The sequence below is a fragment of the Mizuhopecten yessoensis genome, unplaced genomic scaffold, assembly GCF_002113885.1.
Source record: "Mizuhopecten yessoensis strain PY_sf001 unplaced genomic scaffold, ASM211388v2 scaffold11069, whole genome shotgun sequence".
Taxonomy (NCBI): domain Eukaryota; kingdom Metazoa; phylum Mollusca; class Bivalvia; order Pectinida; family Pectinidae; genus Mizuhopecten; species Mizuhopecten yessoensis.
In genome coordinates, this window is record NW_018408864.1 from 62,707 (window position 1) to 85,930 (window position 23,224).

Below are 23,224 nucleotides of genomic sequence, written 5' to 3' on the forward strand. Positions count from 1 at the left end.
TTTTTTCCGGCACCGTTGCAGGACAGGTCAAACCCCCTAACCCCACATATTTCAAGTAACTATATATAGAGAGTTTATATAACAGTTTTTCGATCACAGGTACTAGCCTCGTCTGTAAATACACCCATAAGTTTATATAATGTGTGTATTTACAGACGAGGCTATAGTGCATGTTGCTAAAGACCATCGGCTAAAGGGGAAATAACAAAAGCCTTTAAATATGGATCAGTGCGCACACTAAAAAAGTAAGCGGTCACGTGCAGACATTGCAACGTCACATAACCACCTTGCACACATTCCACATATGTGCTACACTTAAAAATAACTCCAAGCTTGTTCAAGCCTCCGGATTTCATCTGGTAAGTTTTCCATACCTGGGCATCGTCGGATACCCACGGTTGATTTCGCTCTCGAAACGATTTCTTAATTCGTGGTGCTTCTGAACATCGGATATTGACATAATTCACAAGGTTACGTGTACATGTGAATTATGTCAATATCCGATGTTCAGAAGCACAAGGAGTGAAGAAATCGTTACGTGTACATGCACGTTTTCATTGAAACATCATTAATAATTCAATTATTATAGATTGGTATTAAATATACTGCGATAGACTGATTCGATTTGATGTATATATATACCCGATCGGATCCATATAAACTCTAGGGGCTGGTGATCACCCGGCCTCTCTACGAGAGACAGGAACTTTAATCAGTCATTGTAGGTCATACTGACATGTTGTTATCACTCACGCGGTGTACAGGGGCACGCAACTACTATTAAAGGGACATCACGTGAAGAGCCATATTTTTATGTATTGTATGCACTTCCACTTATGTTACCTCGCTAACCCATAGTCATAGTCCATTCCAAATGTCCAGTTTGACCACTTGAATTGTTCGGGAAAGCCCTGCTAAAAATAGCCCCGATAACGTCACCTGACTAGACAGTAAACACAAGTTGTCTGAGCAAGATGAAATGGTTTCCAAAGGGCCCCCAGAGAGGGGCCGTCAGGCAACTGTAACTTCTTACCGCACTATGAAACCAAGTAATATGATTTCTAAGTCCGTATTAAAACTTATTGAACAGTAATTATTCATCATCAGAAGTTAATTGCACACTTAGCTTTAAACATATTTGTTGCCAATAAAATTGAACGAGGGATGGGGTACAAGTTTTTACAATTCATCACAGCCTTCTCCCGTCATACATTTACAATTAAATGTCAACAATGATAATAGGCATAAACATAAAGTAAATATATGTAAATATATATTGAATTTATTACCGGAATGTGACCGATACAGATGGTACGTGGCTAAACACCTTCTCTCAACCATGGGACAAACCTTTCTGTAAAAAGGAATATTGACGAGACGAATATCCTTTTTCAAATGTTTTCATGAAGTGCATATATGCAATGACAAACTTCACGCGTACAAAAAAAGAGAAACGTTTGTGATTTTTTTATTACATTGTACAACTCAATGTCTTTGGCCAATTGTTTTTTTCTAGACCATGCCTATACATTTATGTATACTCTCTCTCCCACTTTCACTGTCACCATACGCTAACACTTATAATTAGTAAGTCATATTAGCCATCACAAACAATAAACTGTATGGCAATACCACTTCGTGTACATGTAGAATATGTGTCAGATATGGAACGTGTTTCACTTTCTTTAGTCTTTTCTTTCGCTTACAAAGAAATGGTGTGCTATGCGCATGCGCTAGTAGAGGGAAATACCTGAACAAAACGTTGGTCAGACAGGTAGAAATACCGATGACTATCTTAGGTTTAATCATTTTTATGAATCTAGTTCAGCCAAATCCGATCGTTGTTTTCCATAAAGAGTCTCACTTGATATGTTTATGTAGTATTTGAAACAAAGACACAAAAAAAAGTTACTTCACCGTGATGCCCCTTTAATATTGATCTTGATAGACTTTCAGTCGCGGGGTGCGTGGAATATAACGTACCCAGCGACTGGAAGTCTAGCAAGATCGGTAATATCAAACAATAGTCCCAAATGGGACTTTTCTTTTTTTTCAAGTAAATAATTGTAAGCTTATATGCCTCATGATGTTTGTTCGGAACTCCTCTTGATTTTACTATTACATTTGTTTTAAATACCTGACATAACTCACCGTTGTCGACGTCATATCATTAGCCTATGACTACTATTGAATATGATGTACCTAAGTGACTTAACAAACGATTTGTATATATTAATACTATTGTTACAAGTTAGGAGTAATAAATTCGCATTCAATTTAATTCACATTATAATTAAAACATCCGACTGTCGGCTTTATACTCAATAAGAAAACTTTGGGACAGTCGTTGGACTATATATAAGGCGATGAGGTAAGATATCGTTCCTATACATCGATGTGTGTTACAGTTCATTGTAATAAATGCACACGAAATGGTTTATTATTAAATATTATAAAAAAGGGCGTTAGAATTCGTGTTATTTATTAACTTCACTTTGAGACAGACGTTGGACTAAATATAAGACGATGAGGTAAGAAATCGTTGCTATATATGAACGTGTGTTACAGTTCGTTCTAATTAATGTAAACTATTTCGACATTCAATTACTGCAGCTTCACATTTGTAACACAGTCGATGTTACGACGTTGCGTTATTGATTATAAAAAGCCCGAGAAAGGACAGGCCAGAGAGTTTTGACCAACGGATTCGTAGCTGAGCTAGTTAATGAGGCTGTAGTCGTATAGGCGTAGATGGTCAGGTATAGGACAAAGCTAATTGAATCCAGGACTATTAGTCAGACGTGTTTACGTTCCAACTGCCAGCTAGGCATGTTTTTGCTGGGTTTATGGATGCATCTGATGATCCTAGGCCTTAACTGACTATTTACGTCCGTAACAATTAGTTATGATGGGTTTGCTAAATAGCGGATATAAAAAGTATCCACTCAAACCATACCAAACCTCCCATAGGGATTATGAAATTTGGTCCAACTTGTTCGGCAACTAATGACAGGCTTAGTTTCTTACCTTTCTATGAACCAAAAAGTACATTCAAGGCTATAGGGGATTGGGAGAATCTACTTATGATCACTAATGTGTCTAAAATCAGGTGTTACCAGATTTCACGCAAACCAAACGTCCTCAAAAACTTAAAGCAATCAAAGAAATTCCGATGGCTCAACTGATAAACGAATTACAATCTCTCAGGGCTGTAGCCGATGATACTAGTTTCCCTGTATGGGGTATAACAGGCATGGGATTAGTAGGATTAGGGACTGTCATACTGACTAGATAGCTTTATAGGAAATGCGGGTTGGGAAGGGTATGTAAGGATCGACTAGTCATGAGAGAGCGAAAAAGGTCAGGTAAGCCAATCACCGAACCACACTTCGAAATGGTGTCGCTGGCTGGAAAGGGAGGACATGAGGATGGCAGATTTCGGAATCCACTTTCCACAAGTGATCAGGTTTATGAACTCTGTGTTGTTGTCATGAAAACAACCAGGCTCGTAACAAAATAATATGTGATGATGAACATTGTGTCGTTTTCATACAAAGACAAAATAACAGAGAAATACTGGGGGTTGGTCTACAACAAACGGATACGAATCCGAGACTAACTTTCATATTTAGCAGCAGAACGAGGAACATTGATATGCAGCTATCGGGAGTGGACTTCAACTTAAGGAAGAGATTCTGGAACCCACTTTCCGCATAGACAGTGAGGCTGATTTTCCTAAGAAATTATATTGTAAAAACTGTGTAAAAAATATTCGAGAACCATGCACGTGTGTCGGAGGTGATTTCCTACGAAGGACCCGGAAACCACAATTCCATGATGACGAACTTTGTTAATTATATGTGTGTACAAATATGACAATCGCGATTTTTTTTTTATTCCATTATCTTATTTCAGGGATATTATCTACGTGTGTGCACTGCTAATATAATGAACATTGTTATGTGAACTTATTTTGGCAGATGGCCAGCTGACTTGTATATATTCCTATAATCGTATGGATCCTTTTATTATAATGCTATCATTTATTGATAATTCTTTTAATGATATCACAGAATTAATTTGTGTGTATATATTATAAGTGGAAACACAATTGTTGTAATAATTTGAATGTGTTGAAATGTTGTTAATGATTACATGTACCCACTACTAGACTTTTATTTCCGACTTGAAAATAGAACATGACGAAATATCCTATTGTCACTTAGGGGACAGTATAAGATGTTAATGAAATGTCAAAGAAGAAGTAAGATGTTGGGTGACATTGAATATATAGCATTGAGTATGTGAGGACTGGTGAGGGGAATGGGGTGGCGGGTACTTAAAAAAATGGTCGATAGAATATTTAATTCCTACTTAAAAGAACTTTGATTATACAATCAAATTTCTTATGGAAAAAGGGGACGAATGTAACACAGTCGGTGTTACGACGTTGCGTAATTGATTATAAATAGCCCGAGAAAGGACAGGCCAGAGAGTTTTGACCAACGGATTCGTAACTGAGCTAGTTTATGAGGCTGTAGTCGTATAGGCGTAGATGGTCACGTATAGGACATAGCTAATTGAATCCAGGACTATTAGTCAGACGTGTTTACGTTCCCACTGACCAGCTAGGCGTGATTTTGATGGGTTTATGGATGCATCTGATGATCCTAGGCCTCAACTGACTAGTTACGTCCGTAACAATCAGTTATGATGGGTTTATGGACCTTGTGATAGATAATGGCTGGAGGCATCCTAGTAACAGGGATGATTTGGGTATGGGTATAAATATAACCTAGAAAGGATATAATAGCAGAAGGGCAAGGGACGGCGAGAGATGATACAATATACGGGAAGAGCAAGGACTAGAGACGGTTAGAGACTACACTTAGCTACAGACGACAGAGACGGACTACACTAAGCCACAAACGACAGAGACCGAGCCTAACACTTGAGATTACCGGAATAAACTTCAAACCAATCTTTATCTCTTGTCACTCGTGTTGTGTCTAGAAGATGTAGAACCTTGAAATTAAGTAGCTCTCCACTTCGAGCTAGTAAAATGATGGCTGCCGCAGACTCACAGCTGAGCCTAGACATTATTCTTCTAGTCCTATGGCACCTGGCTAATATCTTCCTGGGTTGTTGGAGTTGTGTCAATCATAAACCAGTTTGTCGTCTGTGGTTTCAGCCACTTGCTATCAAAACGAGTCCTTAGACGCAGCTTACTGTGTAAATATCGTAGGTTGGCATTGAAATGTAAAGTTGTAAACGCAAACTCCAGTTTTGAATGTTTTGGTTGCATTTAATATTTTTCTGGACGTAGTTTGAGTTACTCACGATATTTACCTTTCATTTCCGAAGTAGCATCAAACTCGCATCCAAATTGATCCACTGCTTCAGGGACTGAATCTCTATCAAGATTTTTTTCTATTTATTGAGTCCTTTTGACTGATACATTATGTCGACAGGCTATTCAATCAGATGTTCTTCAATCAACGCTGGTTATGGCCGTTATCATTACTGGATTTCAAACTTTAAGACACGCTCATGGCGTCTCAGACCTTGGGTGAATAACGAACATTCATGAATTAAGTAGGGTATCATGATGGGCGCCACATGTGGTGCCTCTGGTTTTACATAGGGTTTATAGTGTGTATTATATTCGTTCCGCTGTTTCATTAGTTCTTGTGTTAACATTTTGTATTGACTTTGCGTGCTAGTGTTTAACGTGCCAGTGTTTTACGTGTACTTTTTCCTGCCAAAAAAAAACAATAATATATATTAATATTATAATTCATCTAAGTGGTCTTTTCATATTGGAATATTCTGTTTTTAACTTATAATGTCAACTACTTGACAGGACCATGGAGACGGTGACAGTTTCAGACAAAGATGGCGCATCGTTCGACATGTACTTATGTGAGGGCATACAGTTCCCATCATTCTCTAAAACAGACTTGAAGACAACAGTGAACAGGTTCAAATACCTTCAAGTCCGAGATGATGATGTCTTCATAGCATCTTATCCCAAAGCAGGTAGAGTCACCATAATTGATTATAACTACCTGAACAGCTTTCAATATATTTATCTAAGTCACTTTGTGTGAGAAAACTTTATATATTCCATGAAAAGTCACGCGCAAAGATGTATTTCAAATTTTAGTTAAGACATCGTATTTGGTAATCGTTGATTCTGCTGATTGTTGTTGTTGTTGTTGTTGTTGTTGTTATTGTTGTATTGTTGATGTCAATTTAATATAAAACACAATACACATACAAAACATATTACCAATCCTCAGAGATTGATATTCGTGTGTTACTATTTCTATTTTGTTATACATGATGTACACTCTTAAATATTATCACAGCTTGTGGTTACCATAAAATCATATTGATTTGATAAATATTGATTTCCTAGATTTGACAATGCATACCAAATATTTTTATATGATTCCTTTTAAGGTCAACACAGGATGTACGATACATACCAAATGTACTTTGTAATAACGCTTATCCTTCCGGGTACTTTTGCTTTTGGTGTCTCCTTTGTTGTGCTTAATTTTGTTGCCATGTCAGCTTAGATTTCCAATTGCATCTTCATGCGTTGATTCTGCAGTACATTTTTTGGTTTGTTATAAATATGATTCTTTTCAAGGTAAACACTGGATATACGAGATTACAAACTCACTACTTACGGGATCGATGGATTATTTGACGTCATATGCTACCTCAGGAAATACATGGGAGACAGACTTCGAGGACATAAAATCTCCAAGAATCATAACCAGCCATTTTTTATTTAAGCATTTTCCAACTGAACTCAGCAGCAAGAAATGCCGTGTCATATACATCACAAGAAACATGAAGGATAGTGCTGTGTCGTTCTACAGTCACATGAGAAAACTGGGGGATTCTACAGGTTACAGTGGTACATTTGAAGGATTTCTGCCTCTATTTACAAGCGGTCAAGGTCAGTACCATTCGTAAATTAACCTCATTTTATGCATCCCTCAATGAGATCGAACGATACTCAGAACTTACAAATCGTCGCTCTTGGGGACGTGACATACTTGAATTTGACCTAGATTTGCAATGCTGTTGTTGTCGAAGAAGAAGAAGAAGAAGAAGTGTACCCTTCTGGAACACTTTATCTTATTCTACTATTTCAAGTAGCTCCGCGCTAACATCTGAGCCAACACGAGTGATTTTAAAATATTCGTTGAAATCACTTGTTTCATAATTGTTGTAAAAATACATACAGTTTGTATTATTATTATCTTTCCTTTGTTGAGATGTTGCCCTAGTTTTGACGTTTTGGAGTTCAAAGTATGGTTTGTTGACATTTCGGTATTCTCTTGCCGTTTTCTGTACAGTCAAAGCATTATAAGGAGACACATTTGGAAAGTTCATTGTGTGTTCTTTTATCGTAGGCGGTCTTTTTGATAATGAAAATAAGTGCAGTGGGGAGATGTCGAAGTAGTCTCCTAACGCATACGGTCTGTATATTGGTGGTCTCTTCAGAAGGTTTGACTGTTCATGTATATGCAGACTTTGTTTCCTTTAAGTCACAATCTCAAACACGCTGTCAAAAGAAAATCTAATATTTCCTTTGATCTTATGAAAACCCAGAAGCTATTTCACTCGTTCGTAGATCATAAAAATATATAAGGATATGGTTTAATCAAATTATATTTCCTTAAACATTGTACTACTGGCAATAATATTCTATCAATTTATTGATGCAACATGGTCTTCAGTTATGAATGTAACATCGTATGTACAGTACTTGATCAATTATATTAAAATGCATATTATTTCAAATTCTGCAGTTGCTTAGCCTAATCTTGTAGCCAGGTTCCATTCCTGTGATAATAGCTAACTGTTGATCTCGTCACAAGAAATTGAAAATTGGGTAAGAAATATGGTTTGAGCACATTCCATGATTTGCATGAGCAAACGATGGCTTTATGGATATAGGCCTATGTCATGGTTGAATTCCACATACAGTAGCAAGATATATAAGAAAGGCATGGTATGATTTACGGTGATGATAGTTATCTAGAACTCCCGTTTTCAGTTCCTTACGGGTCTTGGTTTCACCACACAAGGCAATGGGAGGCAGTTCTGCAGGAACATCCGAACTTGTCGATATTGTATTTGGAATATGAAGATATGAAAAGGGTATTTACAGGTTTTTTTTCTTCACGACTTCATTCATCGATGTTAACTTGATAGAAATGAATACTGTTCCTGGATATTTCAATAACTTGAATAATTATACTCCTCACCATTGACAAAGACATTGATATTTTTTGTTTTCTTTAAAAAATTTAAAAAGTCATTTCAGGTCTCAATCTGTTACCATTTTAATTGGCCTTTACTATTTGAATGCGTTGCATAATATAAATATAAAGATAAATGAAAAATATAAGTCATTTTTAGCTGAAGAGATTGTGAATGCATCATTTCAAGTCCTTTCATATAATATTTGTATCTAACAGAACTTGTTAACAAACATAAGGAAGATCGCCAAATTTCTTGGGGTCGAGGAAAATGAAGAATTATTTGAAAAGATTGTGGAGAAATGTGACTTCAAGAAGATGAGGAGTAGTGGAACATTTGGCGCCCCCTGGAAATCACTCACTAAAGATAGCACGTCTCCTATATGTAGGAAAGGTAATACTATGCAAAATATGTACAACATTTATCCGTCCAATACTTGAATATGCAGATAATGTCTGGGACAACTGCTCTGACAACCTTAAAAATTTATTAGAATCTGTACAACTAGAAGATGCAAGGATTATCACAGGCCTAGGAAAGGTTCATCACACCAAACTCTATATAAAGAACTAGGCTGGGAAAGAAGGTAAAGGTCACCCACCTCAGGTTCAGAACTTTTACAGGTCAATGTCAAAGGCTAAGGTTCAGAACTTCTACAGGTCAAGGTCAAATGCTAAGTTTCAGCGCTATTGAAGATCAATATCACAAGAAACGGCTGGTCTAATTCTTGTAGTTGTCAAATATCTCCTTGTAAATCTTTCCTTTGTTAATATTTGTTCCAAGTTTTATAGATTTAGAGTTCAAATTTCAGTACTTTGGTACTTTCAACTTTTTAACACTACATCAGAGAATCCAAAAGTCTTAGCTAATATAAAGCATAGCTCGAGGTCAAGGTCGAAAAGCAGCGCAAATAAATAATGGCCAAGGTCATCCTCGAGGTTCAGCTTCAATGTCTTATAAAAAAAGTATTGCATTCTCGAAAACTTTTCACCCTCTTAAATATTTTCAAAAATATTATCATACCTTATTCAAATTTTCAAATATACTAAAAATTACGTTAAGATTTAAGTAAGTTAACCGTAGCGTATTTGTGAAATGTATCAGAAGATAACATAACACTTACATTATTTTAAACTTTTGGTGTATTCTACATTTTTTATGTTATACCTCCGCAGTAGTCCCAACTGAAACAACAACCTACATGATTTAACTAAATAGCATATTTTTACTTAAACTAATGACACAAGAAAATATTTTGCTTGTTTGCTGAGCTATAATCGAACGTTCATCTTTCCAGGTCAGGTTGGAGACTGGAAGAACTGGTTTACGGTTGCTCAAAATGAAACGTTTGATGAAATCTACAAGAAAGAAATGAAGGATTCGAAACTTAAATTCGAATACACACTTTGATACATTTATCAAATTTAACATTGAATTCATATAAAATACTTAATCGGAAGCATCTTGTATGAGTTGGAAGTGAGTGACGTCATGTAAGGAATTCCAGTGTATATAACTCGGGGCCTTAAATGATCCGAATCACTAGTTGATTTAAGGTGATGTATTATACATTGATTACCTTCACTTTTCAAGAGGGAAGAACCATATCGTTATTTATGGTGCTCTGGTGACCAAGAAGCTACATAGCCAGAGCGTGCAACCGGATAGACTTCAATCTATTTTATGAAATTTGCAGTCATGTTGCTGTATCCATCTATGGGTTACTTGTTTTCAGTGTCGGTTATGTTTTAACACATAGTCACTCTATTCTGATTTTGATGGTTTAACACATGGTCACTCTATTCTGATTTGTATGGTTTAACACATAGTCAACATATTCTGATTTGTATGGTTGAACTCATAGTCACTCTATTCTGCTTTGTATGGTTTAACACATAGTAACTCTATTCTGATTTGTAGAGTTTAACACATAGTCACTCTATTCTTATTTGTAGGGTTTAACACATGGTCACTCTATGCTGATTTGTTAGGTTAAACACATAGTCCCTCTATTCTGATTTGTAGGGGTTAACACATGGTCACTCTATTCTGATTTTGATGGTTTAACACATGGTCACTCTATTCTGATTTGTTAGGTTAAACACATAGTCACTCTATTCTGATTTTTATGGTTTAACACATAGTCACTCTATTCTGATTTGTATGGTTTAACACATAGTCACTCTATTCTGATTTTGATGGTTTAACACATAGTCACCCTATTCTGATTTGTATGGTTTAACACATAGTCACTCTATTCTGATTTGTAGGGTTTAACACATGGTCACTCTATTCTGATTTTTATGGTTTAACACATGGTCACTCTATTCTGATTTGTTAGGTTAAACACAGTCACTCTATTCTGATTTTTATGGTTTAACACATAGTCACTCTATTCTGATTTTTTATGGTTTAACACATAGTCACTCTATTATGATTTGTTAGATTAAACACATAGTCACTCTATTCTGATTTTTATGGTTTAACACATAGTCACTCTATTCTGATTTGTTAGGTTTAACACATAGTCACTCTATTCTGATTTTTATGGTTTAACACATGGTCACTCTATTCTGATTTGTATGGTTTAACACATAGTCACTCTATTCTGATTTGTATGGTTTAACACATAGTCACTCTATTCTGATTTGTTAGGTTTAAAACATAGTCACTCTATTCTGATTTTTATGGTTTAACACATGGTCACCCTATTCTGATTTGTATGGTTGAACTCATAGTCACTCTATTCTGATTTGTATGGTTTAACACATAGTCACTCTATTCTGATTTGTTAGGTTTAACACATAGTCACTCTATTCTGATTTTTATGGTTTAACACATGGTCACTCTATTCTGATTTGTATGGTTTAACACATAGTCACTCTATTCTGATTTGTATGGTTTAACACATGGTCACTCTACTCTGATTTGTATGGTTGAACACATATTCACTCTATTCTGATTTGTATGGTTTAACACATATTCACTCTATTCTGATTTGTAGGGTTGAACACATAGTCACTCTATTCTGATTTGTATGGTTTAACACATAATCACTCTATTCTGATTTGTATGGTTTAACACATAATCACTCTATTCTGATTTGTATGGTTTAACACATAATCACTGTATGCTGATTTGGTGATGCCCAACACAAGGAAATGGTGCATGCTAAGGGGAATTGGCCCACGCTTGATTTGCTTTTTATGACATTATTTTGGCATAAACAATTATTTTTAATTTCTGTATTATAATTATTTACTGTACGTACTTTTGTTATCCTGAATGGGAAATAGTTGGAGGAAAGTTCAGTTTTAAATAATTTAGATTGTTAGAAGCTGGAATGACAACTCTCCACTTCCCATCATGTCGATCTGTGTTATGCATCTATCAGAACTTCCATGATTGGCATCGTGTTGGCTTTGGCCGGGATTTAAAAATGTTGGCATAAAAAGATTCACAATATTTCCTCAAAATGTATCCAAACCCACTGTCTACAATTACATGGCTATCTTCATTAGACACTTTGCAGAGAATATTAATGGAAGACAAACTCGTTTCTGTGATCTTCACTTCCAACAAAGGACCAACAGTATCAAGAAAATAACAAAAAGAAAACACGATACTTCTAAAGATTACAGACTCTTTTCTTCTGTCCGCAGGAGTTTCTGTGAAAAGCTTGGTCGCCGCTTTTCCGATAAAAATGAATCGCAGTACTGTGCTTTAGAGCTTCATTCCTTGAAACATGATTTATTCAAAGATGCATGGGTACAAAATTTTGTTCAAGACATTCAGTAATTAATGATTTTGTTTTTACTGATTTTTGTTTAGTGTCTTCCAAATTGCAAAGGAAATTGTTTGAAAGATACGTCCGTTTTCATCTGAATAAAATATACTAACAAAACTTCTTTGGGAGAAATGAATTATAATTCTATAAGAGTTAGGCTTCCATCGGTGCCAACAAGAGTAATTAATATAAGTTGTAAAACTTAAATCAAAATTGTTGTAAATTAAATAAAGTTTATATTATCATACCTGTTTTCTTTTGTTTGAACTACCTCCTACAACCGAACCCAATTCAAGCACTTTCCATTCTTGGTACTAAAGTAGATAAAAACAAGAATAAGTTGCGCATGCCACTTTAAAGCACATGTTACGTCCAAGGGTAGGTCAGACTATGTCTATTGACGCGTGAGACAGCCTCCTTGGTATTGTGTGGACAGTTGTCCATGTCAATTTATTTCGACGAAATTATTAACATATAATAGCATAGAATGCGTTTCTTTATCCTTATGTATAAGGAAGGAATGCTAGGGACCTCCGTTGATAATATATACTGAAAGGATAAAAAAAAAAACCCCAGCAGGGTAACAAAATATGCAACAATTATTTAACTGCTTGGACTAAAACTATAAAAACCGGTCAGACAAGTGTCTTGATTACTGCTGTCTAAAGCTACCCGCCCGTGTTATGTGTACCATGCCACACAGCGAAAGTGTTAAAATGCAAAAAAAAAGCATGTAAAGAATAATAATGATAAGTTCGTATGAAAGTTTGGTCATTTGTTAATTTAAGATGGTTTTTGGTACTTAAAAATAATGTATATAACATTCAAGTACATAACATTAACTCACCGCAAATGTTTACCCTGCGTTTCCTTATCCTTTCAGTGTATATAATACAATAAAGAATAGGTTTGTTTGGAACACAAACATTGGAAAATAATAAATGTTTTTTCACTCTGCTTTACAAAGGAAACAGACGTCTTTGAAAGCTCATTAAATAGTTGTTGGAACAATTCCTGTTTGTGTTCGAAACAAATTAGCCGTCCAAGTGAGGGAGCACATAGTAACCACTTAATTGGTACGTGCGTCCGTAGTAAAATAAACAATGTACAGATGTCTCATGATCCCCTACATTTAGTTAATATGAATACCCTAGAATGGTAATATCTACACCCGATTACAGATTTTGTGGTCATTGACAAAAGTTCAAGGGTCAAGATTACACTGGATCTTTTTTGAAGTTCGTTTATATTTGTACCATATTTGTTTATATTACATGTATATGGTAACATGTCAAGGTCAGGGTTNGGGGGGGGTATCCACGGACTTGGATCTTATTCCGTGGTTCATCAATATGAGCGTCCGTTTTTCATTTCGAAGTAATGGTCTCTAACATACAGTGTCTCTTTGATGATTTTTAAATTGAAACCCATACTGAAGAAACCGATAAAGATACAGGAAAACAAATTTTAAGTTTATAGTTTTATGTTTTGCAAAGGAAGGAAACCCTCTCCCCGACATGACCAGGTTTTTTTCTTTTCCATTATACAGTATATTTTAATAACGTAACTTAGATGGTTTTATTATATAGTATTACAACCAGCTTTACCAGTAGGGTGTCATTACATCTCTTGATTATCTTCATGCTACCGTTAATTTGGGAGGAAGCGAATTACTGCTTCTCGCTGTCCGCTCATGTTTTTTTGTTTTTTTTACGGATATCATTTTGAGCTTCCTTCAAATTGATGAAATTGAGCGTAATGAAAATAAAATGATCAGCAGACACATACACATTATGCATGTTTCAACAACAAATAACAAAGTGTAAGTATATATTAGCACGTTCATTTTGCATTATCGTTACACCAGCCAACTAGCTGACGATCTGTACATATTTGATGCCCTACAAAATATAACTGATAACAGACAATATGTCTCCTGGGTATATACAGGAATTGATAATTAAAAAAGTATCCAATTATAAGTTAAGGTAAGAGGCGACTGTAGATGTACCCTGGGTTAGAACTATCAGGTATGGTACAACATCATATCGGTATGAGGCTGCCCGCATATGGAACTGTCTGCCCGACGACCTAAGAAAGGCTGATAACTATAAGGATTTCCGCAGACAGCTGCATGTGTGGGACGGCCTCAACTGTAATTATAAGTGTTCCATGTAGGTAATGTAACACACCTTGCAAACTTGTCGACCCTGCCTGGTGGTTCTCTCCTGTCATGTAAATATTGTACTGTACTGAAAGTATAAACCTGAAATCTGTGATAAATTATGTGCTACTTTTTAACATTTTAAATATTTTCATGAACTTAAGTCCTTACAAATCTTACCCCAATCTTACCATAATCTTACCCCAATCTTACCACAATCTTACCAGTACTAGATCTAGTCATATTTTACAAAATATTGTTCTATACATAAATTTTTCTCAATTTGATTCTGTTAAATTTGAAGCATACAAGTCCAGTCTTTTAACTTTAAATACTGTATGTGATAAAATTGGTATAAAATTTATATCTCTCTTAAACTACTATGATGTGCGCATTAAGCAGACCTCGCTGGTAGAGGGCTCCCCGACCCTTGGAAACTTGATGCACCAAATGATGAACTATAGTTATATATGCTCATGTGATATTTGTTTTATATCATGTATTGTGTTGGTCTTAACTTGTGTCATATTTACTGTTATTAATATTTATCATGTTTGTCAAATAAAAGCTACTGAGAGCTTAAATGTTAAATTGTTCACCCTATTCGACGTTAAATAAAGCTTCTTGGATCTTGTACAAACGTTACATAAAAGTTGCCAAATTGCCAAGTTAAAATACAGAGTAATTGTATATGAATTGTCAATGATAAATAAGGTAGTTAATGCTATTTGTTTGAATAAGATTTCTGTATTCTTTAATTTTCATTTTATTCCCGATGTGTTCATTTCTAGGTCCGTCCAAATAGCAACGTGATCCGATTCGAAAATTATCGCTTGGGTAGGGGAGGGAACTCCTGATTACTGGGTAACTAGGATTTCTCTCCCCTGACAATACGTTCTTCAGCCATTCGACAGTATTTTGGAGAAGGCAAGTGACCTTTCTTTTACTTTCGGAAATAAACCATACACTTTTCCTTTACACACCCAACCTATCATATATGTTTCGGGGTGGATACCGCCTTGTGGTACATGCCAAATTCACGTGTCAGTCTATGGAGGAGGGTCATCAGGTCTAACTAGAGTTGTCGTTCATTACAAATAGTGAGTGAGGATAAGTAACGACAACTCTAGGTAGAGATTGGGTTAGGTTAGAAATGTGTGTGGCAGTGCGTGGCGTAGTAACTTTACATAAGCTCTTCACCGCCGTCTGCGGGTATAATGCATTGGGGTTCAACAAGCACCATAACATTTATTAAAGTCACCCTAAATTTCAACCCCCTGGTAAGTCATGTTCAACTACTCTTCTATAAAACAAGAGGCCCAGAGGGCCTACATATCGCTCACATGGATACTAAAGCTACCACTGGAATTATTCTTATTACACCAAATCCCACCAATGATACTGAAGAAGAAGGATTTTAAAGATTTAAACCTCAAATTCTCCTATTGGGCCCCACAACTCTGCACCCAGAGGTGCCACGCCCTCCTATATATACATGTAGTACTAAAGAAGAAGGATTTCGAAGACTTACACCTCAAATTTCCCTTTTGGCACCCACCCCAGCCCCTATGCACCAAGGGGGATAACACCCTCCCTTAATACAAAATGTAGTACCCTTTGCCAAAGGATACTCCAGGCCAAATTTAAATAAAATCCCTCCAATAGTCTAAACCTCAAATTCCCCTTTTGAGCCCCGTCCCTCTGCACCCAAAGGGGCCACACCCGCCGTTTATACAAAATTAGGTCCCCTTTGCCCAAGGATGCTCCAGACTCAATTCAGACAAAATCCGTCCTATGGAACAGAAGGAGAAGGATTTTAAAGATTTAATTCTCAAATTCCCCTTATGAGTCCCGCTGCTCTGCACCCAAAGGGGCCACAAAGGTTTTACTTCTATTTCCCCTTTTTGGACCCACCCCTCTGGCCCCAGGGGAGCCACACCTCCCGTTTATACTAAATTGAGTACCCTTGGCCCAAAGATGCTCAATATCAAATCTTGTTAAAATCCACTAAGCCTTTCAGGACTAGAAGCGTTTTGAAGGAAAAGTTGACGGACGGACGATCGAACCCGAGCCGCCTTGATGAAAGGCAAATGCACTATCCATTGCACCACCCGACCACCCAAATTATATACAATTAGACATCGGTGTGACTGCATAATGCAAATCTAATAAAGTTCAAGTTATCAAATCGATGACAACTTTATTTTGTGTACTGTAAAATAAAAATAAATCGTGGGATATTAAATTTATTTTATTTTATGAATAGCAAAAATCCACGAAATTAAATCCCCACGAAAACATAAATTTGATATGTTATAGATAGGGGAATAATCAGAAATCAGCGAAATATGGTGTTCTTGAAACCAGGCTACGAAATTTTAACCCCACGAAAATAAATGATTCTACAGTATGTTATTTTTTGACCAATTTTTAATCATAAACATCACAATAAATGTGTGTGTTCTTCTATTTATTGTTATATTGACAATGTCAGTTACATTACAGAGCCATGGAGACGGTGAAGATTACAGACAAAGACGGCGCGTCGTTCAACATGTACCGATACGAGGGTATACTGTTTCCAACATACTCTAAAACAGACTTAAAGACGCGCGTGGGCACGTTTAAAAACCTTCAAATCAGAGATGACGATGTATTCATAGCATCATATCCCAAGTCAGGTAGGATAACTCTATTTGCTTAAATTTATCCAGACCACTGATCATTATACAGATACAAAAACACGATTCCAATCATTGGAAAATTTATATTTTTACGTTTTATCTTTTTCGATTTTATTGTGTTTGGGATAGAATATATGGCAAAATTTAGATATGAACTATTTAAAAAATAAATTGTGGTTGCAAAAAATAAAATAGTTTTATGAAAGTCCATGTTTTGAATTTAACTGGATACAGTACATACCTTTTTAGTACCAATTGTTGCAGAGCAACGTTCGTCATTCTGGGCATATTAACATTTGATGTCTTCTCGATTGTTACTTACATTCTTTTCCTATTACCTTGGATCTCCAATTGTATCTTCATGTGTTGATGTTCTTTGTCTATTTTACATATGATTATTTTTCATATACCTTTTTTCATAGGTAAACACTGGATATACGAGATCACCAACACACTTCTTACAGGAACGATGGAATATATGACGTCATACGCTACATCAGGACCTTCAGGGGAGACAACTTTCCAGGATATGAAATCTCCAAGAATCATAGCTAGCCATTTTTTATTTAAAGATTTTCCAACGGAACTCGGCAGTAAGAAATGCCGTGTTATATACATCACAAGAAACATGAAGGATAGCGCTGTGTCGTTCTACAGTCATATGAGAAAAATGGAGGATTCTTGGGGTTACAGCGGTACATTTGACGGCTTCCTGCCTCTATTTACAAGCGGTCAAGGTCAGTACTTTCAATTCATAAACTTCATTTAGATATCTGTACTTTCAATTCATAAACTTCATTTAGATATCTATCACTGAGAACGTTACTCACTACAAATAAGTTTTCATTTTTGACGTGACATTAAGTGGATTTGGCATCGGTTTATAATGCGAGTATTTCCGATGAAGCCGACGACGCTAACCCTTCCGGGACACATGATCTATCACATTTTGCCATATTTCTTATCGATTTTCTACGGTGGTACATTTAGGACATGCACACATTTATTTTCTATATTAATTTTCTCATGCGTTCGAATTAGACTTTACGTGTACGTATGAATCGCTTTATAATAGTATTGTTATTTAACCGTGATTAATAAGTCGAGCACCCAAGCAAATATGAGGAGCGCTCGAATTTGCCGAATCTTGAGTTCGATTACGGATTTGTTGACACTTCAAACCTTTTTTGGAGACTGCCTTTTTATCATAGGCTCTCTTTTAATACAGGGTTAATCATGAAAATAAATGCAATTTGGAGATGACTACCTGGTCTCTTAACACATATGGTATCTTAACAGAGGTGGTCTCTTGTGCAGGTTTGACTGTATATTTGCTGACTTTGGTTTCCTTTATGTAACAAAAAAAAAAACACGTGATCAAAGGAAATTAGCATTCCCTATTCCCTTCGATCTAATGAAACCCCGCAAACTAGGGCCAGAATTCATGAAATTGTTTTCATGCCTGGATTCTGCGCTCAAACCAACTTTCTGTAACTCTCTTTAATCTTGTGAAACTGCCAATTAAACGTTAAATAAATTATTGTCGGAACAAAATATTGGAATTGAGCAGAGAATCTGAGTTTGAGTATGATAACGGTTTGATTGGTACGAGCCCTGACATTCATATTTTTACATATGATATGATTGTTAAGCCTGAACATTAGTCGGTTTCTATGCCTTTGATGAGAGCTAACCGTTGATCTCCTAACAAGAAATTAAGAAATAATATGGGTTGATCATTTTGCATGAGATTCCATGAGCACGATTACAACATTATAAATACGGGCCCATATCATGATTGAATTCCGCACACTATTTCAGTTGGATGACTTCTGGATACTGTTACAGTTCCTTACGGGTCTTGGTTTGAGCACACAAGACTCTGGGAGGCAGTACTACAGGAACATCCCAACTTGTCGATATTACATCTGGAATATGAAGATATGAAAAGGGTATTGACTGTTTTGTCTCTTTGTGGTCTAAATCATACTTGTTTTAATATTTAATGACTAAAGTATTGTTATTAAATATGTTAATAACTTTTCCTCGCTATCCATTGGTGTTAGTTCCTTGAACTAGATATTGGGATTTAATTATTTGTGCAAAAACATTAATCATCTCCAAATTCGATCTTCTGCCAATTGGCCTGTAATACAACGCTTGAATGCGTTATGGAGATGAAAATAATTTAACAAAATAGGTCATCGTTGACTGAAGATCTTCTGGATGATACTAGTATTTATTGTCTCCAACAGGACTTGTTAGGGAATGTACGGAACACGGCCAAATTTCTTGGGGTCGAGGAAAATGAAGAATTATTTGAAAAGATCGTGGAGAAATGCGACTTCCAGAAAATGCGGAGCAGTTGTACATTCGGCGCCCCCTGGAAATCTTTCACTAAAGATAACACGTCTCCTATATGTAGGAAAGGTAAAACAGATCATAGTCACCAGTCTTAGGTTTAATACTGCTGTAGGTAAAGGCCACTCACCTAAGGTTTAGAAATTCTACAGGTCAAGGTCAAAGTTCAACAGTACCGAAGATCAATGTCACAAGGACCACCTGATCTAATTATGCTTGTTTTTTTTTTAAAGATATCAACGTAAATGTTTCCTTTGTTCATATTCCCCCTTATTTTTTCGAATTTGAGTTCGAATTTCGGTATGGGAACACTTGCTTTTTCTCTTCTATTTCAAAACCACTACACGAAGGTCATCAGACTAATAGGCAACAAAGCTTCATGTCCAGGTCAAAAGGGTCAGGGTTAGCACTAATTAATACCAAGGTCAAGGTTACAACTGTTTCATTACGTTACTAATTTTTCCCGAAAAATCCTCAACTACTTACAACATTTTCAAAAGTACTGATCATCATAACCTTTCCAATTATAGTTATTCTGAAAATGTACCGAAATTAAGGTCAGCTTTTGAATTTAATGGAAAGATAACAGTACAATAACACTACAATATTGCTGTATATTATATCTGATCCCTATATTACCCTCGGTACAATATTGCTGTATATTATATCTGATCCCTATAGTACCTAAGATGCAATATTGCTGTATATTATATCTGATCCCTATAGTACCTTCGGTACAATATTGCTGTATATTATATCTGATCCCTAAAGTACCTTTGGTACAAAATTGCTGTATATTATATCTGATCTCAATGGTACTTTTGGTACAATATTGCTGTATATTATATCTGATCCCTATAGTACCTTCGGTATAATATTGCTGTATATTATATCTGATCCCTAAAGTACCTTTGGTACAATATTGCTGTATATTATATCTGATCCCTATATTACCTTCGGTATAATATTGCTGTTTATTATACCTGATCCCTATATTACCTTCAGTATAATATTGCTGTATATTATATCTGATCCCTAAAGTACCTTCGGTACAATATTGCTGTATATTATATCTGATCCCTATTGTACCTTAGGTACAATATTACTGTATATTATATCTGATCCCTATAGTACATTCGGTACATCTCCACTGCGGTCTTTTTATCCGAAAAAACAACCTTTTCGTTATTTAACTTAATAGCCGTGGTATTTTAGTAAACCACGCCAGTAAACCGAAGATAATTTCTTGTTTGTTAGCCGAGCTATTTTCTGTTGTATCTTTTCAGGTCAGGTTGGAGACTGGAAGAACTGGTTTACGGTGGCTCAAAATGAAACGTTTGATGAAATCTACAATAAAGAAATGAAGGATTCTACACTAAATTTCCAATCTACTCTTTGATAATATCAAATTAACTTTTGAATCATCGGAAGTATCCCGTGGTAATATTAAAATTACCTTTGAATCACAAACTACATAATCGGAACTATCCTGTATGAGTTGGTAGTTTGTTTGTAAGGAACTCGTTTGTATAGAGCACATACCCTTTGATGTAGGTGAACTATTGTGACAGTGATAACAATCTACTTCCCAACACGGAAGAGCTTTGCAGACAACCCAACAATGCTGATATCTACTGCACGCCAACCAGGAAGGAAAGGAAATATAGTCATTAAATGTTCACCGGGAAGGACAGAAACTGTCGTTACTTATCTACTTTTAACCATGAAGGAACGAATGAAATTATTTCATTGTCCATAAATAGAATAGTAAATGATAATTTAGTAACGGTTATAGTTACGAATCAGGAAATAGGTACGGTCCATACGTGGTGCCCTGTTGGCCAATGTCAGAACATGCTCTCTGGTAGACTTCAATCCACATGTATAATGAACAAAGTGCAATGAATATGGTGTTATTGAATAGTACGGGCTTCATTTACGTTCGCCATCTTTGATGTGATGGGGAATGCTATTTATTTGATCACTCTGTCACTACCCCTGACGTCTGGCTTTGAGGACGTGGTAATGCTTGCAATTCTAGGTCAAAATCTTACTTGGCGGTTAAGTCGATGAAGCAGATGACCCTCAGCCGTCCGGGACACCTGATTTCATTCTCCTTATACATTTGTCCTTTGTTTCTGTTATTAGTAATGGATTAACTTTAAACTGCATTACACTACCATTTACTATGAAAGTTTTTCAAAGTTTGATAACTTCACGTAATTTTTGAAGTAGTCGTCTGTTGATTAGAGTGTTGGGTGATAAATCACAGATTACACTCATTTTCCATGCAAGTTTGAACACTTATAAGACCTTCACATTCATCAAGAACTGTTAAGTCATTTGAATTTTGCCTCGATCATCACTGGAGAAACCAACTGGTATGCTAAAATTATAGAGAATCAATGCTAACCCACCTGTAGTTAAATATATTGATTGATAATTATTAAAAAGTTAAGAACACACTTAATAACTTCAATTGGCAATAATTACATTTCATATAACTATATAATCTGTCATTTAGAATTACTATGAGTTGATATTCGGTCATTTAGAATTACTATGAGTTGATATTCGGTCATTTAGAATTACTATGAGTTGATATTTCCATATTGCGATAACTATTATTCAATTATATATTTGTTTTTAATTGTACTGAGCGAACAGTAGAGAATTTCCAGTCCTATGGTCAGAATAAAATCTATGTATCTGTGTTTATTATAACTGTTAATAATGGAGGTATTTCTCATAGTGCAATAATAGATGTTATCCTTAACCCTTTCACCACTGTAGACCATAATGGACTTATCCATATCAATGCATGGCAGAGTTTACTAAAGTTACATAGGGGTGAAAGGGTTAATGTTATACCTGAGCACTCTGTGGATAATTTAACATTTCACGACCACCTTGTATGTGTTTTCGCTGTCCCTATTGTCTTTTTGTATCAATGCTGTGGTACATCTTTTTCTGTGTACTATCAATTGGATTTCATAAGAATAGAAAACCTAAGAACACACATAGAAAAGAAAACAAGAGGCCCAATGGGCCTGCATCGCTCACCTGGTATAAAACTCACACTTGTAACCTTAAAAGTGATCTAAAATAAAGCTACAGGCAAAATATCAGTAGTTATGATTAAAATTCGTTTAAAAGACCGTTATTTTTTTTAAAAACATTTCACCCCTGTGATTGAAAGTCGAACAAAGTCATTATATTGAACACATTGTATAGCCTTTCATCTCAGGATGCACCTTGCAAAGTATAAACATCCTGGGACCCATGGTTATTCATAAGAGGAAGATTTTAAACAAATTTGACCCCTGTGACCTTGAATATAAGTCATAGTCATTCATTTTAACAAACATAGCAGTCCTTGATCCCAGCATATGCTACTAACTAAATATCAACATCCTGAGCCTTTTGGTTATTCAGAACAAGTTGTTGAAAGTTTTTAACATATTTGACCCCTGTGACCTTGAATATGGGTGAAGGTCATTTATTTGAACATACTTTGTAGCCCTTTATCTCAGCATGCTACTGGCCAAATATCATTACCCTGGGCATTTTGGTTATTGAGAAGAAGTTGTTTAAAGTTTCTAACATATTTGACCCCTGTGACCTTGAACATGGGTGAAGGTCATTCATTTGAACAAACTTTGTAGCCCTTCATCTCAGCTAGCTACTGACCAAATATCATCACCCTGGGCATTTTGGTTATTGAGAAGAAGTTGTTTANGTAGCCCTTCACCCTAGCATGCTACTGACCAAATATCATCTCCCTGGGCAGTTTGGTTATTGAGAAGAAGTTGTTTAAAGTTTTTAACATATTTGATCCCTGTGACCTTGAAAATAGATGAAGGTCATTTATTTGAACAAACTTGGTAGCCCTTCATCCCAGTTTGCTTCTGGCCAAATATCATCACCCTAGGCCTTTCGGTT

At 35.8% G+C, this 23,224-nt stretch overlaps 2 protein-coding genes across 2 annotated transcripts; both read left to right on the forward strand.

Annotated features, from left to right (window-relative positions):
• The first annotated feature begins 265 nt into the window (after positions 1–265).
• Positions 266–10,041, forward strand: LOC110465310 (sulfotransferase family cytosolic 1B member 1-like). Its single transcript, XM_021521032.1, has 6 exons — positions 266–359; positions 5,864–6,039; positions 6,659–6,973; positions 8,081–8,184; positions 8,505–8,679; positions 9,584–10,041. Exons 2-6 carry the CDS (start codon positions 5,868–5,870, stop codon positions 9,694–9,696), a joined length of 879 nt encoding a protein of 292 aa, XP_021376707.1. The 5' UTR covers positions 266–359; positions 5,864–5,867; the 3' UTR covers positions 9,697–10,041.
• Positions 10,042–13,399: 3,358 nt separating this feature from the next.
• LOC110465272 (sulfotransferase family cytosolic 1B member 1-like) lies at positions 13,400–22,312 on the forward strand. The gene is made up of 6 exons (XM_021520980.1): positions 13,400–15,164; positions 16,743–16,918; positions 17,344–17,658; positions 18,770–18,873; positions 19,177–19,351; positions 20,569–22,312. The coding sequence occupies exons 2-6, from the start codon at positions 16,747–16,749 to the stop codon at positions 20,679–20,681; spliced, it is 879 nt and encodes a 292-aa protein (XP_021376655.1). The 5' UTR covers positions 13,400–15,164; positions 16,743–16,746; the 3' UTR covers positions 20,682–22,312.
• Positions 22,313–23,224: the final 912 nt, after the last annotated feature.

Coding starts and splice junctions, on each gene's coding strand:
- LOC110465310 (XM_021521032.1), top strand. CDS start 5,868: ATGGAGACGGTGACAGTTTCAGACAAAGATGGCGCATCGTTCGACATG. Junction 6,974..8,080: donor TCTATTTACAAGCGGTCAAG/GTCAGTACCATT, acceptor TCCCGTTTTCAG/TTCCTTACGGGTCTTGGTTT. Junction 8,185..8,504: donor AATATGAAGATATGAAAAGG/GTATTTACAGGT, acceptor TGTATCTAACAG/AACTTGTTAACAAACATAAG.
- LOC110465272 (XM_021520980.1), top strand. CDS start 16,747: ATGGAGACGGTGAAGATTACAGACAAAGACGGCGCGTCGTTCAACATG. Junction 17,659..18,769: donor TCTATTTACAAGCGGTCAAG/GTCAGTACTTTC, acceptor ATACTGTTACAG/TTCCTTACGGGTCTTGGTTT. Junction 18,874..19,176: donor AATATGAAGATATGAAAAGG/GTATTGACTGTT, acceptor TGTCTCCAACAG/GACTTGTTAGGGAATGTACG.